The 25,460-nt window shown below is 36.7% G+C and overlaps 1 protein-coding gene across 7 annotated transcripts in view; it reads right to left on the bottom strand.

Annotated features, from left to right (window-relative positions):
• Window positions 1-25,460, bottom strand: part of LOC134541332 (ninein-like protein) — a 100,328-nt gene that overhangs the window by 52,929 nt on the left and 21,939 nt on the right. For 6 of the 7 annotated variants that reach the window (XM_063384748.1, XM_063384743.1, XM_063384749.1 and 3 more), the window contains exons 10-14: window positions 19,645-19,752; window positions 13,907-14,055; window positions 12,758-12,966; window positions 10,976-11,043; window positions 9,996-10,091 (exon numbers count right to left, since the gene is read on the bottom strand). In XM_063384748.1, coding sequence (XP_063240818.1) covers window positions 9,996-10,091; window positions 10,976-11,043; window positions 12,758-12,966; window positions 13,907-14,055; window positions 19,645-19,752 — 630 coding nt within the window. The remainder of the gene's footprint in view (window positions 1-9,995; window positions 10,092-10,975; window positions 11,044-12,757; window positions 12,967-13,906; window positions 14,056-19,644; window positions 19,753-25,460) is intronic. The other variant, XM_063384746.1, reaches the window with a different exon arrangement.

Below are 25,460 nucleotides of genomic sequence, written 5' to 3'. Positions count from 1 at the left end.
AGTTCACGAGTATAATAGAGTTAAATATTACATTTTTTCTTGGAGGTCATGATTAAAGGCAGATATTATATTTTTGGATTGCTGAAATTATAAAAAAAAAAAACGAGGCCTATACATATTTAGACCAATACGGTACGTAACAAATAATCTGTGATTGTTAATAAAAATTAAAAATACTCTATGTGACTGATCAACACAAAATTTATTAAACATAAAAATTGTCCTGTTCAAGAAAATGCATTGCCAGTTTTTATAGTTTCCTGCATTATAGTTATATTACTCCATTATATTACCATATAAATTTCTCTTATTTTCATTTTATTGTGTTTTGAATCAATTTTTCTTGGCTCCGGTGAATTGAGAAAAAAAATCAACTCCTTTCACTGTATGTTTAAATTGGATTAGAAAAATATTTGACAGTTGTGAATTATTTTATATTCAATTTTAAACTCAATTAGAATATGAAAGCAGGATTTGCAGAAGCCTACTTCAATGGTGGCAACTTGACGAAGGTGGTACAAATATTGTGGCGCAATCCAAAATATGTAATATTTGTTCAGTTGTAATGCTTTGCACCGTCAAGTTTATGAACACTAGCTACTCCTAACTTACCTATAAGTAGGGGCAAGATTATATGGTGAATTGCAATTAAACCGAAAGAACATCTAAAAGCATGTAACACTAAAATTCAGGTAAAATTATTACCTTTGATGACTGTTATTTATTTTTCATGAAGTTCGTACCAAAATGTTTTGTACTAAATGGAACTGAAAAATTAACCTAAATATTGTTTTAACTTGCATTTTGAAGTCTTTACAAAATAATAAAATTAATAATACAGACATCTCCTGTTTTATAAATGAAATTAATCCAATAAATTAAATCATAATATCTTGACTCTACTCATAAGTGGTACATACAAACTTACGTCTACAAAAAATAATCAATTCTAAACTTAGGGTAGCACTGAAAACACATTAAAACCATAAACATACTGTGTATTATAGCTTATAAAATTTAACCTATCATCAGCATTGAAGATGAAGATTTGATACATAGATGTACTTTTTATGTAATCAACAATTTGCTATTCAGATCAACACAGTTAAAATAGGTACATAAATAATGGCAATACAATTTAGTTCCACTTGATTGTACCTATTTCTTGAGGTATGTAGCAATTATTTAATAATAATACTGAATTGAACATCCAAATTAAACTTGAACTATAAATTTTCTAGTTATTTTCATTGTTAAAATAGGTACAGACGGCTGTAATGACAGTGATCACAAAAAATATATTTTAGTTACGATTAAGATTATGTCAAAAGAAACCTTTCTTTGGGAGTTCAGTTTTACATTAAAAATAAATAAAACAAAGATAAAGTTAAACATTTAAATATTTTCTGTTGGGATCAAGATATCCGCTGCCCGGATGTTTCACTGTAACTACAATCTACACTTACATGTTCCAACTTAGTTGACATTCAACATAATACTTATTCAAAACATGTGTGGATACAGCGTAAATCAATGGCAAAGAATTAAATAATGCCTTATCAAAAATTAAATAATTAAAACACCTTATAGCAAGGGTAATTTACAGCACACTAATTTGAATACCAACACAGAGCACTAAAAAATGTAACTGTATTTAGCCTATTTATTATGCTATTATTAGATCCCAATTATGTGAAAAGTTTTCAAGACGTGTCTGCAACTTGAATGCTTTTCATGTAGAATAATAAATCAGTAAGACAAAGGCACTTAATGACTTCTATTAAAAATTTGCAGTATACAAACATCAAAAGGCAACAACAAATTAGAAATGTTATTCAATTGTAATTGTATCCACCTTTGTTGATACATTATACTAACCCTATCAAGTGACGCATAACACTTGACAAATACAGCTAAGAATATTAAATAAATGGATTTTTAAAAAACATTTAAACAAATTTCTTGCACACATCTTTGGTCTCTGCATTGTTTTCAAAAGAAAATAATGTCTTAACTGAAAATTTATGAAAGTAATCCTTCTTGCAAAGTAGCATACGTACAGCCAACTCTTGATTATCCGCTATGAGGGTTATCTGAGACACCTAAAGAACATTGCTGCTAGCTAAAACAATAATATGCATGAAGAGGTTGTGCTATCACTACCTTTAACTGATAAACTTCGGAACAAGATCGAGTAAAAAAAAATTAACCAATAAAAAGGAGCACTGGTTCAGGACACCTCCCGCTCAGTAGAGGCAGGTCTGTGCGTGACCTGGCACCACAATACACATCCAAGTCCTTTGCTCATCCCTTTCTGCATCTTGTTATAAAAGGGACCCGCATAGTCAAGGGTGTATGAATCTATGTTAGAGAGGCAGAATAATAATGAGATTCTCGCTGGTGTTTCTAGCGCGGTATCTCCTCTAAGCGCAAGGCTCTGAACTATGCATAGGACAACTATGAAATTTGAGTGGTAACCATAACATTCGATGGTGGAGTAATGAAGATGAAGGTGGGTGTTTTCAAGTATACCGGATGTTTCAGGCCCAAAAATTAATCTGTAAATGCAAGTTTTTTTACCCTATTCAGTATCCTAAAAATAAAGTGAAAAAATTAAATGTGGAATCAAAACTACTCATCCAATCTTAGCGCATTCTTAAGGGGACCGCCCAGTCAGGGTGTATCTGTGTCGGTGAGGCGGGATGATAAGCGCGACACTCGCTGGTATTTCTGGCGTAGTGTCTCCTCTAAGCACAAGGCTCTGAACTGGCACACAATCTTCTCGTCATGCACAGGACAACTCCGAACTGTGAGCGGTGACCGTAACATTAAATGGCGGGGAAATGAAGGTAAAGGTGCAGTACAAGTTCCTTTAGTGCTTTCAGGAACCTGTACCGTTTGTTTTACGCCTAAAAATTAACTCTGACATATCTTTTAGTCATTTTCACTCTCATGAAAACATAGTTTAAAAACTACTTACCAGCCCTCAGCAAATTCTTAAATGCTTTTCCTAAACTGACTCCACTCAGACATCTTGAGAAGTTTAGATTGTGTGGTTGTTTGAAGCTCTGCCCTCACGTGTGTGCCTAGGTAGACGCTTGACACCCGGCTGGCCATCACAGTCTCACGAGCCCTGATGGCTTTGTATATTACTGTCATTACTGTTAAAGTGTTGATCCTGGAATTTCAATTCATTACCTCCTTTGAATTTGCTGTACTGTCACTAATACTTTCAACAGATATTAACTAAATGTAATGGGTAGAGACAAGATTATAAGGTGAATTGCAATACAACCGAAAAGCTTGTCAAAACACAGCTTAACCTAGAAATACAAGTTTATACACAATATAATACCAAAATGTATACGTATTATATCATGGAATTATGTAGCTATCACCCAAAAATTTATTCAAATCATAAATAAAAAATCTTTTAATGTCTGAAATTCAAGAGAATGTCTTTATTTTCAAACAAAAAAATTGTACCAAAGTGCATGGGTAAGAAAATTAATTTAATGAATTTTATTGTACACCTCTTATTGAATCAGTTTTAATCTATAATTGCTCACTAATTTATTTTTATTCTGAATGTATCTGTATTAAACCAATTTATTGTAAATTATTTTACCCCTTTGTAAATTTTACCTCCATTTTGGTGGAGTAAGAATTACTAAACAACTTTTATTAAAATAAAAAACATAAACACCAAACTTCTGCTTTTTTTAAAAAACAATTTAACTAAAAATATAACAATAAAATCTTTACTCTAGTAATGGGCGCAAGTCACACTAGTGATAATATTCACGAAAATTTACGTGACTATTTAACCAATCATATTGCAACTAAGTGAATATCTATTGGAAACACTGGCGACAGAACAATAAATACAAAGGAGGAAATCGTTCGAATTTCAGATGTAGGCCTCGAATAACAGCAGTGACGAAAAAATGGACAAATCAACACGGCATGAGACCTAGAGTTAATGACGTACCTCAAGCACAATGCATCTCTCCATCCCTGCAGGCAACTGCTACAGGCAGGCTCACAGTGCACTGCCGCAAATGACACAGTACCATGGTTGGCAACAGTTCAGCATGTACGCTTTTTTTTTACACCTTTTGAATCATTTTATTCTAGACATTGTATTATCTAATGAAACAGATTTATAGCTGAATAAAATATTTTTTAAATTTATTTTAAGAGGCCACAGAAAATAAACTCTGCATCCATATTGCTAAAACTCATGCTTTATTCGGCAATGTAAATGAGACTTTTTGTGATAATGACAAGTTGAATATTTTGGTCGCTGGTAAATTTTTGTTCAGAAGACATGTCGCTAGCAAAATTATTTTCTTTCAATGATAAAACTTCTTATTTTCTTGCAACAGGCTACTGAAAATGAACTTTGCAATGGCCGCTCGTTTGAAGTTTGGCAAAACCCTTGTTTGTGCTTCTTTTGTTGACGAGAGATGATCTATTTGGTCCCAAAGACATCCTGCATTTAAATCAAATCTTCCTACTTTTTTTCTATTTTATAAGAAGTCAGAAAACGATCATAAAAAATATTACAACAGTGCAAGTATAAATGATTTATAAGGTCTCTGTACCTCATTTGCCCTATCTAACACTCCCCTCAATCATAGCGTATAATCCGGAGTCTACTGTACTTCACTTTGATGCGCTTTTCACTTTAAAATACACCTTTTCAAATACTACAAAAAGTTGTACTATATTTAAGAAACACATTATAATTACTGAAAAATCACACAGAAAGAGTTAAAACAACGTTGTAAATACAACATAGCTGTTACCCTCACATTTTATATGTAAATATTTTAATTAAATACAAATGCATACGATTTTCGTGCCACAGTCTCATAGGAATGTTAAATGCATACGAAAATATTATTCTGAGTTATTATCTAATGGTCTAGTTACAATGGTTTAAACTATTAAATCACTATGGCATTGCAATTCATAGCAAAGCAACAGTAGCACAAACACATACACGCAGTTTTTCTTTTAAGAATAAAAATAAATAATCTTACCACCTTAGCCGATACAAGTAGACTTTACTTATGCTGTGCTGAATAGTGTACACACGCCACATTTTATTTTAAAAAGTATTGTTAAGAAATATCATACAGTTCAAGCACACACCTGTTTAGCTTTTTGTGTGATTGTAAACAGAAGCATATACCACATACTCATTTACCACAGTACACTTTTTAAGATTATATGGTATTGTGCATCACTTGAAAATACAGTGCACAAAACAACTATTGTGATTCGACACTTTGGAATGTGAAACATTCACAGTGCATCCTGCTACATCTAATAACAATACATATTACATATGCATATTAGAGGTAAAATTACAGTACACATTGAAAGAAAGTTACACTTGATACTTGTTATTTTATCATTCAATAAACTATTCCATCCATAAACACATTACTTAAATTCTTCATTAAAATAACATTACAATCTGTAACATTTACAATCATAAAACAAAAAATTGTGTAAAAAATAGTTTGAAAAATGTTAATAGCAAACATTTATTATAATAATTAAGTTATTTTCATTATTAATTTATCTTTCATCTAAATATAATGGATGTATAAACAATATAGCAACATGAATGTCATAAAAAATAAAATATATAAGCTATTATAAATTCTACGTATAAAATTTTTTTACATTGAACACTACATTCTGAATTTTGGCAAAACTATGCACATGCGGCATGACTGGCACTAACAACATACGAATACAGGGAAGTGAATGTTTCTGATTCACTCAGCTACTATACCTATGCAGCAAATACCGTATATACTCGTGTATAGCGCGCCCTTTTTTCCCGTCAAGTGAAAGATAAAATCAAGGATGCGCGCTATACACGGGAAAAAAAAAGTTAAAGGGGGAGGTGGCGGGGAGGAGGAGCGGTAGTCGTTAACTGCCGGGTGATGGGTGACGTTTCTGGCCAGCCCCCACACACACACGCACAAGCGACGCGGCCTCTCTTTCAAACACACACACACACACACACACACAGACTCACAAACTGGTCTCTCGCGCGCACACACGCACACACACACACACGCGTGCGCGCGCAAGCTCGCATATCATGGTCTCTTGTTTATTTTTAGATCTCTTCCCTCTACGGAAAGCCAGCGCAGCAGCTAGTAAAAAAAAAGAGAGAGAGAGAGAATGTTGTCACCCGCTTACTCGTCCAAACAGCTACCTGTGAGTCATCTAGTCCTCGGCGCCAGCTTAGCAACGTAGCGTGACAGGAGTGATGGTGTTTAGTCCTGTCAACTGTCAATGTTACTTGATGGTCATAGTCCCGTTCCTGCCTGCCTCCCTCTCTCACGGCCTCGTACCAGTTGTGATGATACCGCGTTTCATTATCTTCCATCTACACAGCGGAGTTTAGCTTGCTCGTGTCGTTTCAGATGGTACAGTATGCCACAAAAGTTTCGCTTTCAGGTGGAAGAGTATTTAATTTAAGTATTTTCCTGACATCAATTTAAATAATCATTTATTTCATAAGTAATTACTTAACAGGTACCACAAAATGTTAGTAAAATTTATTTTTGGGGGGGAAAAAAATTTTTTCTTTGGAATTTGTTGCAAAAATCGTGGTGCGCACTATACACGAGGGCGCGCTATACACGAGTAAATACGGTAATATAACTGTTTCACAACACCATCACCAATCTTTTACACTTGTCTGCTTTGAGATTAAAAATTGTCACACATTCACACACAACCATAAATACACAAGAGTTAGAGCATAGCATCAAAATAAAAAAAAAAGAAACCAAAAAAATACTTGTTGCACAATACACAGGCTGGGAATGGTCCGTTTAGTGCTGAGAACAATCGAGGATCAACTTAAAGTCACGCGAAACAGAAACAGAGTTGAAAACATCGAACACTACTGCCCGACCATCAAAAGCGAGTAACAAATAAGGGCACATTGAAATAATCTTCTGCATACGAAATTTAATAACACAGAATGCTTGTAGCTGTGACTTGTACCTCCAGCCATGCATGCTCACGTAAGGCACAAGTAACCATGTATCAGTTATAAAAAAAAATACATTACAGAAATAATTTTTTTAAATGTTTTTCTACCCATGTTTAAGAACATGGTAAAATGTCGAGAAGCGAAGATTGTTCCCAACTCAGTATATTCTTCTGAATCATTCTGGTACAATTCGAAAGTCAACTGACCCAGCACTACAAACCCTCCATAAAACAGCACACTGCCACTTGGTCGCTCTCTAATCGCGAACTGCAGCTGAAGAGACAGCTTGGGAGAAACTGGCTAAAGCAAGCCTCGCACATAATAAATCTAGTCACTAAACTGAATGAGCTGCCCAAACCATCACATCTACAAACATTCCACAGCAAATCATACTGAGCAGAACAGCAACCTCGCTTACTTTCAACAGTGCACTTCAAAAGTTAAAATTAGGAGAAATCATCAAACAACTTCCCAATGACATATTTTCATTAAAATTTTATGTCAAATACCCACTACCTTTTTCTTATGCCATTTATTTCACGTGCTTATTTAGTTCTTCACTCAGAAATCTCAGGTAATTTCCCCAAATAAACAAGTTGCCGCTAAAGAAATTAACTTCATCATGGCGTGGAATACACACGCTCAAGTTGACATACAAGGACCAGTAGTGTCGCATTTACGTAAACATCTTACTACCAGGAAGAGCACACCAAGCAGGGATTTGTAAATGTTCCATTACCCACAAACTGACTACACCAACATCATTGTATTTTCGTTAATTTCACAGCTAGTGAAATCTGCAGCTAAAACTAAAAAAAAAAAAAAAAAAGATACATTCAGTACAAATCAGAAACCAGGATGTGATGTGGTAGTTAAGCACCTCCGACAGCAAGGGTGCTATCAAGACATTAACGTGCACAATCATTCCTTACAACACAGAGCTTCCCACCCACTCACAGCAGGTCAAGGTCATACATAGTTGGTTCAAATAATCTCCTGCCTCTGAACAAGCTGCCCAAGTACGTGTCAAAGATATATAACTGCCTGTAAAAATACTTAACATAGTTGAATGCTGGAATAATACGTAGGGAATTACTCAGTTTAAAAAAAATATTATTCATGGTTGCACATGTCTCATTGTCATTACAAACTTGGTGTTGGACATATAGGAACACCACCATGCCAATGCACTTGCAGTTAAACATTATTGGGTAGCATTATATGAGGAAATTAAATATGTATGTACTACATTAAATTCCTGTTAACAATTTTTTTCAAGGTACTTGACCAATTTTTTACTTATTAACAGGGAAAATTTTTTGATAGTATTAAAAGATCAGCAGCAAATTTTTTTTTTTAACTATAGTAAGTTTTCTTAAGTGGGATGTACTTAAGAGGGTTTTACTGTAATTTGTGTAGAGAATGTCACTTTGTGTAAGCTCAGAATGTGAGCAGAAGGTTGAATAGGTATTCAAAAAATAGCTTTTTTGTTCTGCTCACTCTCAGGTAACAGGAGATGGGAGGTTGGAAAGAGTGACGATGGATATTTTCCTGGAGTTCTGCCCTCTTCCTCACCCCTCACCACGGGGAGATCACATAAAAGATCCACCTACCCGGGCACACATACAGTGTGCAGAGCTTCAGAACAAACCACACAATTTGAAAACGGCTCAAGATATCCGAGTGGGGTCTGTTTACGAAAAGCAATTAAGAATGCGCTGAGGGCATGTGAGTAGTACTGTTTTCCAAGTTTAACTATCAAACTGTGCTTACAAGAGTGGAAATTTCTAAAACGTGTGATCTCAGAACCGTTTGTAGGCAACCTTCATTGAGAGACATTTGTGAATGTAGTAGTTGCTCCAAAGCACTTGTAAATTATAACATAATAAAAGAAACACATGAGCGAGTATTTCAGAGCTTGCCAGAGATGTACAACATTCAACCTCAGTAATGAGTAAATTCATGTGTTCTCGTGTTGCAATTATACTAATAATACAAAACTCGAACACAAAATTAAATGCATAATTATTTAAATAATGCAGTGTGTGATAAATATATACCAAATGTGTTTTAAACTAAATTTCTGGATGGGAATCACACTTAGTTTCTACACCCGCCGCTAGACTTCGCTGTCGGAGCAGCATATTGACTAACGAATCATTCCACTTGTAGAAATGGGCCCAATTAAAGCGAAAAAGAATTCAAAAAAATACTAAACACTTGCTTTGAGCCCGATTTTCGACAAGGAATGGATTAAAATACTGCCCATCTTGTTAAAACTCATTCAATAGTTAGTACTATAAAGTTCCCCTTTGGCTTTGTGAACTCAGATTCGCACCACCCGCCCACAGATAGAAGCACCGTCCGTTACACATTTCAGTTCCTTCGCCTCTGTCCTAATCATGAAGTTACTCCAAACAAATGGCATGTACAGAGAGCTAAGATGTTACACATCACGAAAGTCAGGAAGCATGGAGGAAGAGAGGCAGAGAGACAGAGAAGCAGAGAGGCAGAGAGGGAGAGATGGGGGAGATAGAGAGAGGGGAGGGAGAGGGAAAGTGTGGGAGGGGGAGATGGGTAATGGGAGGGGGTGAATGAGAGGGAGGGAGAGGGGGAGGGGGGGAGGGGGAGGGGGGAGGGGTAGAGGGAGGGGTGAAGGGGAGGGAGGGGGAGATGGGTCGAGTGGGAGGGAGAGATGGGTAGAGGGAGGGGGTGTAGAGGAGGGGGTGAAGGGGAGGGAGGGAGAGAGGGAAGGGGAGAAGGTAAGGGGGAGGGAGAGGGAGGGAGAGAGGGAAGGGGGAGGGAGAGAGAGGGAGAGGGGGGAAAGCAATTTTTGGGAGATTTTTTCCTGTTTGAACGACTGTTCGGAAGCCACGGCACATCTGTTCAGAAGCAGAGAGGGTAGGGAAGCTCTGGCAGGCCAGCGAGAGGAGCATCAACAGCGCTGACGGCCCGGACTCACCGCCGGCGAGCCGCTCACCCTCTCCAGCTCCTGCTCCAGGCACGAGATACGCAGGTGCAGTCTCGCCACCTCGCTGGCGTCGCCCTGCGCCGAGCTCTGTGGACCACGACACGCCAACACGCTCGCGTCAACACCAAACACTTCCCTTGTTCACCCTTCAACGTGTCTGCGAGCATTCAAGAAATATTTCATATTCATGAACTATTTAACATTCAAGTTGTTTAAAAAAAAGGTTTTTTTTTTTAAATATCCAAAATCAATACATACACCACATGAAAAAAATTCCCCTCCCCATCACAAAAAAAAAATTCACATGTATCAAACTAAGATGTTTTACTGAGTAATTTACATTGGTTTTCTGCAACATTGTAGAACATTGTTTTTATATGTGACAAAAAATCTGTGATTACAGTTAAAAAATTATTAATGAAACATTTTTTATACCGATATAATCAACTGAATCAACACAATTAACAAAATTATAATTTTGCTTGTTTAAGAAATGCATTGCAAAGATGCTTTTTTATTTTCTTTCATTTCACGCCTCTCTATTATGGTTCCGTGTATATTTCTCACATTTATTTTTTATTGTATTTCGGTCAATTTTTCTTGGACTCTTATAAAGTGGGGTTTAAAAATTTTTTACTGTACGTTAAATTTCTATTGAAAAAAATATTTTATATTTTTATTTATCAATTAAAAATTTAATTAAAATTTTAAAAAAATTATTCGCCGAAGCCAGAGGTTTCCTGACAGACACTTATTACGACAACTGACGTCCTGTCTGCGTAGCAACGGTGCCTCACTCGCATTCAAGCCTCGAGATGCTCGACAAATCACATTTAAATGGACAGGTTCACACTTCAGTGCCCGAGTCCCCAAAAGAAACGGCCAACCAAATGGTGCCCCTCCAGTGGCCATCTCGCTGGCTTCGAACCAGTGGTGCCTCTGGTGGCACTCCGCGCGACACAAACACACACCTGCGAAGTGTCCCCCGCGGTGAGGCCGGCGTCCGTGCCAGCACCGACCACGGCCTCCCGCGCCAGACCTGCAAACAACCCGACAACAGCAACTGCAGTTCACGCCGCTTGTAGCGTCCGCACAGCCAGTGGAGGTGATGCTCCACAGGGCAGTGTTGTTCTTCCCGACATAGACCATGTAACTTCAATACTTTTGGGCATCAACGTAACCAAATATGAACGATGACAACTAGCATCGCTACACAGCGGCAACGAAGATGAAAAGATAAAGGTCATAACGATTGAAACCACCTTCTAAAAGAAAATTTACATAACAGACAACTTCGTATTTCTGTTAATTAAATAAGTTAAGTGGTAATATCCTAATAAATAATGGATTTTGGAAATTGAAAAGCATTATGTTGGTGTGAAAAATGAACATCGAAATGTAGTTTCCCACCTGAAGCAAGGTCTACAGATGTGTAATGGGACGGGGTCGGACAATCACAGCAGCCGGCTGTCGTTCTGGCAAGCCTGCAGAACGTGTGAGGCGAGATGAACTGGAATGAATTGACATGGGGACCCCAAGAAAATCCCACTTGCGTAAAATCCGGGTTACAGTGAGCTGTGAATTGAACCCTTATCACCTTGGAGGGAGGTTAGTGTTCAGACCGCTCAATCCCCATGTTGGTGTGGCAAGTTTTCCCAGAATTTAACAGCGGAACAAAAAACATCATGTAACTTGTATGCGAGAATTTTTTTTCCAAATTCTGACACACTAAAATAACAGTGTGATAATTATGCGATAAAACACGATATTCAATTAAATTTCATTTTTGAATTAGAATATTTCCATTATATGGGTTAACTTTAATTCATGCTGTTTATTTATAATGGTTGTGCATGATTGCAATTAATGAGAATTGTACGTTTAACATTACATATTAAAATAATGGCATTCATTGAAAATAAATGTAGGTAAAGAATAAAATTTTATGAATTAAGTTTATTTCAAACTCTGTTTTGTTCTATGAAGATGTGTACCAACATCTATGTAATTATTACTGATTAAGGGCGCTGTATGCCTCAGCACATGTGATTGCAAAACTACTCAAGATATCAGAGTGGGATCTTTTTACAAAAAGCATTTTAGAGTTCGCTGAGAGCCAAAAAGTACTTTTGCTTTCGGATAAAGTTTTTAAACTGTGTTCTAAGAAGAGTGAAAATGGCTAAAATGCATGTTTTCGGAGTACTTTTAAGGTGTAAAACAACTGGTATAGATTCTTGAAAACACTTAAGGGACTTGCTTTACACCATCATGTCTGGTAATTTGTAACACATTGTGGAAAAGGCCACAGATATAAAAAAAAATAAAGTTACTTTATAACATAATTTCATTATGAATATAACACTATTTTTTTAACACACCTTTACTGTATTAATTGAACAATATTTAACGATTAATTTTTTTATCTAATATTTTTTTCACCTGTAATTTTTTTAGTTAATAATTATAAAAAAACTTTCAAGAAATTAGCATATAATGTGCACACATTTATTTGTGGGATTTTTAAACGCACTACAACTTCAAAAGTTAGCACACCACTGCTCTAGAGTGAAGTTGGATGGCAATTCAAACACTCTGCGACAAAGAGTTCTGCCTGAACCACAACACTGTTGTCCTCTGATGCAACCAGGGTCCTGCCCGGACAGCAATACTACGATGCAGTGTCCTGCCGATACGGCATAATGCTCGATGGGCTTCACCGACCATTCCTGCCCACACAGCAACACGCGACCCACCTGCAGTCCCAGGGACGGAGAGCACGTCCACAGCAGAGTCACCGTTGCAGCACCTGCGTATCTTCCCCACGCGGGGAGTGGCGCCTTCCCCGTCCCCCGCGACGGCCGACGCCCTCGGCTCCCCCGGGGAGCGGCCCCGCCTCTTGGTGCCCCCTCCGGAGCTCTCCTCCGCGGGGTCCCAGTCTCCGCCCGCCTGCACGCCCACAGACCTGCGGCAGAGACGGCCGTGCTCGCGAGTCACTGCCTCGCTCATCCTCATTTACCTGCGACGGTATCACAGACCTCACTGGTTCACTCGCGGTAAACTGTCGTCGCAGCAATGCGCTCCGCTTCGTGCATCATAGCGACTCTTGCAAGCTAAAACTTTAATATCATAACGCACAAAAGTTATAAACAAAGAATATTAAGAGCTTTAACATATTAAAGTATGTGATTGACTAAAAATATATTTTACAGAGTCCCTTAGAATTCAAACTCAAGTGAATAATTGTTGAAACGCAAACTAATGATAGTTCTGTATCAAAAACCAAAATAAATGTAAGTTTTTTTAGTTAAAAGTCATAGTTTTCGAAGTTTCCAATCTGCACCAAATTATTAGATATTGCTATGTACTACCAACTTCAATATTATATTATTCTAATTTTTTTTGCAGTATAATGATAACCATTAATATTGAAAACAATAAAAAATAATAATGGTATAATTTTTGAAGAAAACAAATTTCTTTGCACAAATTTTGCCCCAAAATGTTTAAATTACATAAATTTTAAGTACATATTGATACCGTGTTAAGTTACTAATGTTACCACCGGGAGTACTGTACATTATCACGGGTAAAAAAACTTGTAACTACACACAATCACCTAATCACATTACAAATATTTAATCTGTTATAAGAACACCTACCCTCCTACATATAACAAAACAAAACGTAAGCATGTCCCTTACAAACCTGGCTGTCATAGACAAAACAAATGGTAGAGAGTATTGTAGATATATGTACCCTACCAGGCTTGGCATTCAAGCGAGGCTTGCAGGCAGCAAGACAGTAATGGTGTGCGACACACGTGTGTATTGTGAAGCGAGGCTTGCAAGTAGCGGTGGGCGAGGCCCGCGGGCAGCGACGAGGAGCGGCGGGGGCGGCCCTACCTGCTGGCCCGGGCGGCGAGGGTCTCGCACTTGCTGCTCAGCTCGTCGCACTGGTCGCGCAGCTGCATGTTCTCCGCCTGCAGCTGCTGCACCTGCTCCAGCAGAGGCAGCACCTGCTCCTGCTGCTGGCGGCGCTCCAGCTCGCTGGCCTGCGCACACGGTCCCCGGGCCCCGTCGCTCGTGGCATCACATCCGCACACAACACTTCATAGCTTCATTGACGTGACAACGTCTAATAAATCGATGAACGCCGGCTGCACGCACAAAAAAGTATGACTCATTGTCCCGTTACGCTCATTGTACGCTTGCGCCGCATCTATCTCTCTTCCACTCGATTGGAACAACCATCGATTTGACTTTTTCGAGGCACATTAAACTTGAAACACTCCCATTCGTTTCCTACTTTTCCTATCATCGTCCTATCCTTAACAGAATAACGCACATTGGAAGAAGTTAAATAGCTAACATGTATAAAAGTTATATGTAGTTAAAATAATCTCTTCGTTAAAGTATTAAACATTATTTGAATTAATGAGTGCAAATAAAAGTACTATATTTATCAATTATATTGTAGATATCATTTCACTCCTTCTTTGTATCCATACAAAATAGTGATAATTCAATAAAAATGATTCAATTTTATTCATAAAAGTATGCAATGATTTCATCAATGTTTTGTTATGATGTTGTCACGTTAAACTATCATCTGTATACCGACTTTACAGACAACCAATTTTTGTTAGGTCACTTTCGTTCTTAAAACAAGAGATAAATCTCTATATTATATTAATATATAATTAATAATAACAACCTAGTTAATAAAAAAATAATAATTTATAAATATCTTATAATAAAATCTTAATATATTAGAATGATAATAACACCATATAAATTGTCTACCCTCTGTGCTAAAAAGTATTTATTATATAATTTAATATTTTTATTTTTATGAATTTTCATTGTTCGTAAAGATAGCATCATATTAAACAAAAGCTGAAGCTTCAATGTTTCATTATAGTGTTTCACCAAAACCATGTTATTTTGACTGCTGTATCATGCACTTTTGCAATAATTATGATATAACAATTTGCAATACGCTTGTCTAACTACTCAGAACAATAAATATTAGGGATGGGTCGGTCCCGGTTCTCGGTTCTGGTTTTTAGCGGTTCTCGGCGTTAATGACCCGAAACCGGAACCGGCGTTGTTGTAACTTCGAGTCCGGTCATTCACATGGTCATGAACACGTGCAGGTTACAAATTACTGCATTATTTGTTGCGCAAAATGAATTATCTGCCCATCGACATAATTTTTAATTAACATCTTGAAATCTAAAAAAAAACGCAACAGTATTTTTGATAACCTTTTCAGTTTTCAGACAACAATAAACATCAAACGTATTTATGTGCACGATCGTGATGTAAACAAGAGAAATATGTCCATAGATATCTATACAGTTGTGTGCATCACAAACAAAGACCTCACCTATGATTTTATATAGTTATTGTAAAAATGAAGCGCTTGCAGCGGAAAATTAACAAAACATAGGCAAGTCAGTAGTGAGATTGCAGTGTTTTAGAGTTTTTCTATGGCGGCGAACGTACCGTGTTTGTTGTTATTTGAGGTTATGAAAAAAAAAAAAAAACCTAAATATAAATAGCGGAAATGACCTAAATATTTTATCCACAGTTTAAAATCGAAACTCAAATGCTATCTACTGTTCGAATTGTGACAATTTACAATTAATCTATCTGTGCAGAAGGCACAACTAACTTTATTATTTGGAAATAGCTATTTTTTCACTAAGGCGCGGTACATTTTTTTTGTGTGTGTCAACGTGACACGAAATGAAAAAGAAGTGGTAACATTCAAAACATTGTATTTTCGTTAAAATGTCTGTCGTTTGGGAACATTTTTCCATTGACTCCATGGACAGTGAATATGCATTATGCAACTACTGCAAAAGTCGCATATCCCGAGGTTCTTCTAGGTCAACTTCAAATCTTCATAAACATTTAAAAAAGCAACATCCCAAAAGACTGAGAGTAGAATCTGTGCAAGCTGGTCCTTGTTCACAAGCATGTTACAGAATTTGCACCAAGTGAAGGCTTGACAAGTTTGGCAAATGTGGCAACGGAAAGCACGTCCATGTCTACGAGCTCAGAAATGTGCAAACGGAAAAAAGGACCTCAGTATCGGATATCTCCGAAGCAGCAGACCTTGACACAGGTATATGATAAAGCTACTAAATTTAAAATTGATGATAAAAGGCAGACAAAAATCACACATCTTGTTGCAAAAATGGTGTGCGTGGATGGTCAACCCCTGAACCTAGTTGAGAACAGAGGATTTAAGGAACTAATTGAGCACCTTGAGCCTCGGTTTACAATGCCAACCCGAAAAACACTAAGCAATGTTATTGTTCCAGCCATGTACGAAAGTACAGTTAAAAGATGCAGAGTTTGTTGCAGTAACTACAGACCTGTGGACATCAGTAGCAAACACTGATTTTCTTAGTGTAACTGCCCATTATGTAACAAAGGAATTTGTATTGCACCATCTGTGTTTGGAAGTTATACCTTTCCCCGAAGTAAGCCACACTGCAGAAAATATTTCCAAATTCATCACTTCTTTGTTAGAAAAATGGGGACTACTGCAAAAAATGGTGGCCATTGTGCGAGACAATGCCCGTAACCTTGTTGCTGGGTTAGAACTGTCACCTTTCCAGCACACCTCATGCCTAGCACATACCCTGCAACTGGTGCTCAAGGAAGGTTTCTTGAACAATAAAATTATCAATAACTTGGTTTCTTCAAGCAAGAAAATAGTAGGCCACTTCAAGCACTCTGCACGTGCCACCAAGGTGCTGAAGACTTGCCAAATCACTGCAGGTGTGGTGCAGCATCGACTTATTCAGGACGAGCCCACAAGGTGGAATACTACACTGCACATGTTCAAGAGACTGCATGAGCAGAAGAAGGCAATAGTATTGGCTTGCGCAGAGCTCAATATCCCAGAACTGTCTAACTCTCTGTGGACCTTGATGGAAAACGTCATACCTATCCTCGAGGTGTTTGATTCTGTAACAACCCACATCAGCTCAGATCATGTGACTGTTGCAGAGGTGAGTACTTATGTGTAACTTATATTTAACATTGTCTTGTAATTTTCTTCTAATATCATTCAGTGAGTGACTGGTTTAATTTATATTTCAGGTCATTCCCCTTACCAATCTCATTGAAAACGAGTTACAAAAGCCTGCTCCAGCTGGTTCTGGATTGCAAGGACTCAAAAATGACATGTTATCCTCCATTAAAATAAGGTTCAGGGATCTTGAAAACAGTCAAATTCTGACGTCTGCAACATTGTTGGATCCACGCTTCAAAGCAGCACCTTTCAAAGATGAAGCAAAATGTGAAGCTGCTAAAAAAAATACTGTTGGAGGAAGCATTAGGTCTACAAATTCCTGAGAATTTGGTAAGATTTCTTTTCTCAAATTATAATTAGCCTATGAAAAGAGAACTAATATAATTCATGCTCACAAAAAAAAAAATTTTTTCCCCATTAAGTTCTTAGTGAGTAAATTTTTTTATTTTTTTCAGGTATCTGGAACAAAAAGTGCTACAGTACAGTTGCAGTCAGATTCGAGTAATTTGATTTGGTCGCAGTATTCCACACTATTTACACATCAAGTTAATAGTAGTCGGGATTCTGGTTGTGGTTCCATGGCAGAACAGCTTCAACAGTACTTCAATGAGGATAACATGCCACCTAACTGCTCTGTCACAGAATATTGGAAGAAAAGGGATCAGTGCAAACCACTACAGACACTTTCAAAAAAGTACTTGTGTGTGCCACCTGCAACAGTTTGCAGTGAGAGACTCTTCAGCACTGCAGGATTTATTTGCGACTCCAAAAGGAATCGTTTAGATCCGGAGAGAGTGAAGATGCTAATTTTTTTGAATAAAAATCTAAAATGAATTTAGTGTGAAATACTAAAATGTTATATTTAGCATTAGCCTACTTGTTTAAACTGTTTTAACAATACTTACACATATTTGCTCACCTGGTTTGTTTTTAAGGAGCATTAGTAAAATTATTATTTAAGATTACCTACCATGCTGTTTTAATTTAGCTGTTACACAAAAGTACTTCAATAGTTGAAACAAAATCCTAAAACAGAGTACTGGAACCAAGTATGGAACCGAGTACTGGAATCGAGTACTGGAACCGAAGTTTAAAGTTTGGAACCGGCACCGAAAGCATAAACCGGCATTTTTTGGTATTCGACCCATCCCTAATAAATATAAATCTGAAAGTATATGTGTGTGAGAAAAATGTGACATAGCTGTAATAAAAAAAAATGTGTTACTAATAACAGCTGCAAGATCAAAAAGAGTAAAACATTTTGCAATCTATTTAGTACATAACATTTTGTTAAAAAGTTTATGCTAAATAAATTAAATTCTTTGAGATTAATAAAATAATAGATCATGGTTTTGTGAACTGAGTTAATGGTTTTGATAAATTTATAAGTTTTGAGAATTTTGTGGAAAAAATAGCAGAGTTTTTAAGAAAAAATAACCTCTCTTTTTTTAAGGTCCTTACGTATTAGTAATGAATTTATCGTATCAGTGCATCATGTGCCAGTCAAAACAAACTATTTTGGTGAAATAAGTATTACGAAATAAATTTTAAGTTTCATACATTTTTCTTGAATTATAACACACTGTACTAGAATCGCCTGTTTAAAAAACAAAACAAAAAATTTAACGAGAAATAAAGCTAATAACTCTTGTCCCTAGATATAAACACAATTACACATAGGGGTGTACGCAGGGGAAGAGATACATGTGCCCCCCCCCCCCTTAAAAATCCTTATAAACCCAAAAAAAAAATCTGAATGCAAACAGCAGGAAAAAAAAGGGTTTATTTTCCCATCTCCCCTCACGAACCACTGTGCATATAAAATTCACTAGGGATGTGCGAATCCTTGATTTTCAGTTCGGTTCGAATCTGATTCGAATCCCTGGCAATATTTGAGATATGAATCCGATTCCGAATATTAAGCACAGAAAAATTATAAATAACTGATTAATTGAAAACTAATGTGTGTTCTCTTTTTTCTAACTGTAACTACTGGCAATTATTTATTACACTGATATTGAAATATTTATAATTATGTAAACTTAATAATTAACACTTTAAAATATGAAAACCAAAACATATTCAACTCTCCAACTCAATCGTAATAAACGGCACTCCACAGGGAAATCACAGTTTTATAAACGTTTCAGCAAACGAAACCATTTTTTTTCTACAATAAATAATAGCCAAGACTTTTTTTCTTGTAGGTATGTAATTGTTTTTAGTTCATAGTTTGCTATACGACGAAATTCGTAATTATAGTTTAAGCTCTCGAAATCTCGAAATTCTTTTAATGTCACTGTGTTAATTATTTACTTAACATATTTTTCTTTGATACATCATATTATAAATACTTACGTAATAGTAGCCTAATTTTATTTTTCACTGCTAGTATTTTTGAGCCGTATTAAATTAATTTATAACTTTATTGAATATTCGTAATACTGTTCGAATCCATGTACGTACAACGATTCCAGGTTCGGGTAATTGTGGATTCGAACCGTACCCGAAAATATCGGGTACTCGCACATCCCTAAAATTCGCTGTGCGCTCCTGACCGCGAGGACTGGCGGCCAGCAGACGTACGTACCCAGTGCTGCATCCCCTGCAGCGAGGCCGCGTGCTTCTGTGCTTGCAGCCGGGCGTCGCTCAGCTGCTCCTGCAAGCTCTGGTTCTCTCGCTCCAGACCCTCGTTCTCCTGCAACACGACCGCGGCCAGCGTCCCGTGCTTACAACAAACTACTCTTCACAACAGGATTTTAAGCATTTTAAATTTCACATTGTTCTGTCATACTGAATTCTCAATTCTAGTACTCCCAACATTTATACATAGAATTATTAAGTAATGATCTATCTTGAGTAAAAGAAAACTGAACATTTCATACTTTTGTTTATATTTATTTAATAGTTTTAACACCTACTTTGTTCTTAAGTCAATTGTTAAGAAAAATCATAAATACGTACGTATTAAATGTTAATAAATGCACTGTAAACACTCACGTCAAGTTTGTAAGAAAGACATAACGACACATGTGCAAACTGGCATGAAAAATATAGAGACTGTGCTTGGAACCATGATACCTGCTGCTTTATGTGTGTGAGGGCTGCAATATGGAGGGAATGCTCTTAATGTTGCCCACTGAGGATTACAATAATATTTCCAAAATTAATATCTTTGTAACCTTGCTGTTATTTTCTCTAATTCTATTTGCTTTTGAATTCCGGAAGGGACGGTTCGGACCCCCCGGACTTATACCCCCCCCCCCCCCCCCCCCCCCGGCTACGTCCCTTCCTGCAGCACGAGCGCCTGTGTCTGGTGCAACACGGCACGGCTCGGCACGGCTCTGCGCTGAGGGCAAGCGTGGCTGGCGAAAGCCGACCAAGGAAGCTTGCAAGCAGACGTCAGTTTCAACGGTTTACACATCGAACCACACATGCGTAACATGTTTGCGGATGGAAAGCAGCACGTGTAGTTACTTGCAGGCCGGTACTTGCAGAAACAAACGCAGAAAGAGAAAACACACACATCTTGTGCAGACTTTATATTTTACTGGTTGGAAAAGCTTCTTCGGGCAAAGGCTTGGATGCATATGGGTAGAGATGTAGTAGAAAAATTTTCCAAGAAACATTTTTTAGTTCCGATTTTTTTTTTTTTTACAAAATTTTTCCTTTTTTGCATCACCAACATAGATTTACTTTATTTAAGATATTTTTATATATATTACATAACAATTTTTTAATTTTCAGATTATATTTAACTGTTTAAAGGGCCCGCCTCCTAGTCACAGGTGTACGTGTGTTAGTGAGGCGGGATGATAAGCGCGACGCTCGCTGGTGCTTCTAGCGCGGTGTCTCCTCTAAGCGCAAGACTCTAAAATGGCGCACAGTCTTTTCGTCGTCCACAGGACAACTATGAAATCTGAACGGTGACTGCACCATTATATGACACATAAATAAATTTAAAATGTAATGAAAGTCCTGTACGTGCTTTAAAGAATCTGTAATGGTTGTTTTATGCAAAAATTACTCTGGAAAAAAAAAAACCTTTTAGCCATTACAACTCTTCTGAAAACAAAGTTTAAAAACTTAATCCAGAATCATAACTACTTATTGGCCTTGAGAAATTTGTTTAATAATTTACGTAAACAGACCCCCACTCGGATATCTTGAGTAGTTTTCAAATCATGTTGTTTTTTTCTAAAAGTCTACACACTACACACCGTATGTGTGCCTGGGTAAATGGGTTCTTCAAACAAATGTGTTCATAAATATATAAATAAGTATATAAATAAAGGGTAGCATAGGTCATATCCATGTCTCAAATGTTAAGTGAGCCATCAGGTGGGAAAAAAAGACTAAATGTATATTTTATTTGGTTTTGTTTGTACAAAATAGTTGATAAAACATATCTATGTGCTTCTGTGAAAGTATAACTGGTTGGAAAATTTTCCAGTCTAGCAGAAACTTTTCCAGTAAATTACTGGAAAAAATTTCCCAAAAATACTTATCCCAAAAACCATCTCTACTTACGAGTTATGACTAGTGGACATAGCAGCCCTAACCATCAACTGTTCAGGAGGAGAATGTAGAACATGGAAGCCGAGCTGTTTACTTTGGCTAACAAGAGGATGAAACTGAAGTCATTAATCGTGTGTCAAGTCCTGGATGCTGAATGGTGGGCCAGTTCTGAATGGGTATCTGTGAAGCTTCGGACCTAACGAATACAAATCAAATATTTTATAATTCTATTCTAAAAACAGAATCACCCCAGAGAAAAAACTCAAAACAAGTGTGTCCACATTTTGAGGTAAGGCTAACAAACTGATAGGCATGTGCGAAGGTCTCTTTTTAAATGCGAAGCGAAGTCGAAGCGAAGCTTATATTGTGCGAAGGAATGTCGAAGGAAAATCGAAGTCGAAGGATTTGAAATAACATAATTTTTAATATTAAAAAATTGTTACATAATTACGTTTCATCATGATTATATAGACTAAAGAAAATTCCATTATACCAAACATCTTCAAAAAATGTATACTACATAAGTACTGTTAAATGTCTTAATCCACAGGAAAAATAAGTACTTTTCATTTATTTAAAATTTGTAAAATTCATTCATCTGGTTTTCATTAGTAAAGTTAAGTTCCACCTGGCTTTGAAACGTGTGAGCCAGCCATTTGAGGCTTGAAAATTGTCAATTCCAAGCCTTAGTGCCGCCATTCGTGCTTTTTCTTGCAGTGCTGTGCCCAAGATGGGTATGTTATTAGAGCGTGCTTGCACAATCCAATCAAAAAGATTTTTGTCAAGGTCACTATCGATACATTTGCTATATCTTTTCCTCTTCTGGTGCAGTTTTGCAGCATTTTCTTCAATTTTTGCTCTGTCTTTTACTATTGTGGACAGAGTTGTAGGTGCAATATTAAAGCGTTTTGCAACATCACACTTTTTCTTGCAGTTGTCAACAGCTGTAAGAATCTCTAGTTTTTTGCAATGCTGATACCCACACGCTTTTGGGTACTCATAACTTCTACGGGTAGGCCTACCTACATATGCTGCCCTAAAACACTTAATATTAAAAATATAAACAGGTTATCCACGTCGTCATGTCGCGTCGCCATTAAACATGCTTCACGAAACGTCACAAAATGTTCACTAGCGTCGGAAACGTGCCACTAGATCTGTTAAATAAATGTTGCATACATATTACATTTGTGTACGATTGCGAAAGATGTCAATCTGAAATGATGTTTACAAACAAATTATAGGTTAGGTCATCGTAACAGAAAACAAACGGTAACAAAAACGCGTTAGTAGTCGTTGGCCATCGTATAATCCACGTTTTATGTATCTAGCCAGATATGGCCGCCATCGGCCAATATCCATTGCTACAAATTCAAACGCGAAAATACGCATTTTGTAGGATAAATATTATAATCGAATCGTTTTTTTCTTAATTGAAAAAGTTAAGCGTTTTTTTATTTATAACTGTTGATTATTCCGCATAAATGTTATGTTGTTACATCAATCACACAAAAAACGGACATTTTTTTTATACGAATGAATTTTCTATCCGCACGGTTACCAGCACTGCAACTGCCATTTTACTCAACCAAATAAAGAAAACATCTGTAAACAATTTCCACAAGACCTGTCCTTACACAAAGCTATAGAATTGTGAATGAAATGAGAAAATGTTTAATATTTTGTGTATTAATATCGGCAAAACGATACGTATTAACGAGAAATTACCGTCCAGGGCTTTGAAAAACGTACGTTATATATTTATTATGCCTATTAATTTGCATGGCGTTTCAAGAGACCGGCGGCTTTATACGTTATACTGGGTTGTACGTTAACAAGGACGTACTAGAGAGAATTTGCTGTATACATAATCGGGAAATTACCCGCCGCAAATATATTTTGGCAGTACATATATACATATTGATCCAAATAGTGGGCTAAACGTTTCTGGCAAAAATCTTCGACTTTTCCACTCGAAGTTTATTTTTGTCGAAGCCAAAGTCGAAGGAAAAAAATATCTTCGATTCGACTTCGATTACTCGAAGCTTCGCACACCCCTACAAACTGAAACTAGATAGGTCTCCAAAAAAAATGGTGAAGCGCAATATTTATGATATACGACAACATTCGGTTCTTTTTTCACGTGGTAGGTCACAGTTTGTAAAGCAGGAAACAGATTTCAATAACAAACTATATTTCCATATCTCAATCTCAGTATTTTTTTCTACTACAGTGCCAATCCATACTATTTATGAATACCTTAAATGCAAAACTTTGCTTTTCATGCTGTGCGTTCAACATAAAGTTAAAAATCTTATACCTTCTTTGGTTATTTAGTGTAAAAGCAAAATGGCTTTGTTTGCTCGAGAAGCTGCTACATATTTTATATTTACATCTGGTTTTATGTAACTTTAATTTCATTACTTGACATGAATTAGATTGCAGGACAGAGTAAATGGTGACCACTGTTGCCTGACTGATACTGCCCGGCTATTAAACATTAAAAATCTTATTTTGTGTACCATCTTTGACTATAACGAGTTTTAATTTTTAATTGCACTATTTGTTTGTTTTTCTAAGACTATGACTGAGTGTCCATTGAAAGTATTATTACAGCTGTAGTCAATCTGACAAAAAAAAATTAATGCTAAAACACCAATTATTATTCCACACGAGAAACTATTTATAGCAGTTGGTAATTTTATTAACAAGGCATTTCATAAATTTATGTGCTATTCTCAAAAAATTTAAATAATAAATGTTATAAAAAACTGTTCACAAAAACAGTTGAAACCAAGATGGCGTCTTTCAATTACAACTTCTTAGAAATAAAAATTGGAATATCAGATGATGCTCTTGATGAAATACAAACTGTAATGTTGCAGAACCCTGCCCTCCTAATTAAATAATTTTTCTTTTAAACTATTTTCATGAATGTAAATATTTCTTAAAAAATCTTTCTAATTATATTTTACCGTTTTCATGTATTTTAGGGTTGATGTTTTTCACTTGCTATGTTTTTAAGAAGGTATTTTGTGTTTTAACCGACATTTTCTATCATTTAGTAATTTTTATGTAATTATTCACAAATGAGCCGTTGTTCCAGATTTTTACGTGGTTAGGCCTACTTATTCATGTTTTTCTCAATAAGTTTAATTTTGTAAAGTAATTCATATTATAATTGCTGTTCTTAATTTTTATTAACGTGTTGTAATATAATTATAAATCACGGGACTGTGTCTGGTCTGGTGTGATGGTTAGAAAGAGAGGCATGAGAGGCCTGTAAGTGTAAGTGAGAAAGGAACAGTGCTTCCCCGCCAACCGAGATAAAGACGGTAATTTCCCCACTGCGTGGGAACTGAGTGATAACTGCTCTCTCACGGTGTGGGAGAGAGAACGAGAATGGAAGTCCCCGATTTCGATGTGAAATTGAAAAGAGAAAGATCAGGGGAAGCCCAGAGTTCTGTGTGTAAAAGGTTTTTTCATGTGTTGTAACTTGTTCTGTAATTGGCTGATATCTGTAAGAGTGAATGAAGCGTGCGTGTGATTGGTCGGTGAGGTCAGGTGACTTCTCCTCCCTGCGTGGAGAAGAGAGTGGCCAGATTTCACCAGTCGTCTGTCGAACGCTGGGCGAGTAGGTCGCGTTCGATGGCTTCTCGCTAAATTATCATGTAATTTACGAAGAGATATTTTCACGTTGGTGGTCGGAGCCAGGCCTATATTTAAATCAACCTAATTTTCTTTTTTTTCGTTTTGGATATAACTTAATTAGAAATTGCGGCCACCTTCGTAGGCATGTTGGCTCGGGGCGGAATTCGTTTTCGCTGGGTGCGGTTCTCTTCGAGGTCGTCCCATTTTTTTATACTTGCAGTAAAACATTACTGAAGG

The sequence above is a fragment of the Bacillus rossius genome, chromosome 18, assembly GCF_032445375.1.
Source record: "Bacillus rossius redtenbacheri isolate Brsri chromosome 18, Brsri_v3, whole genome shotgun sequence".
Classification (NCBI taxonomy): domain Eukaryota; kingdom Metazoa; phylum Arthropoda; class Insecta; order Phasmatodea; family Bacillidae; genus Bacillus; species Bacillus rossius.
Note: the sequence above shows the minus strand (reverse complement) of the source record. Positions and strands in the feature narration are given on the sequence as shown.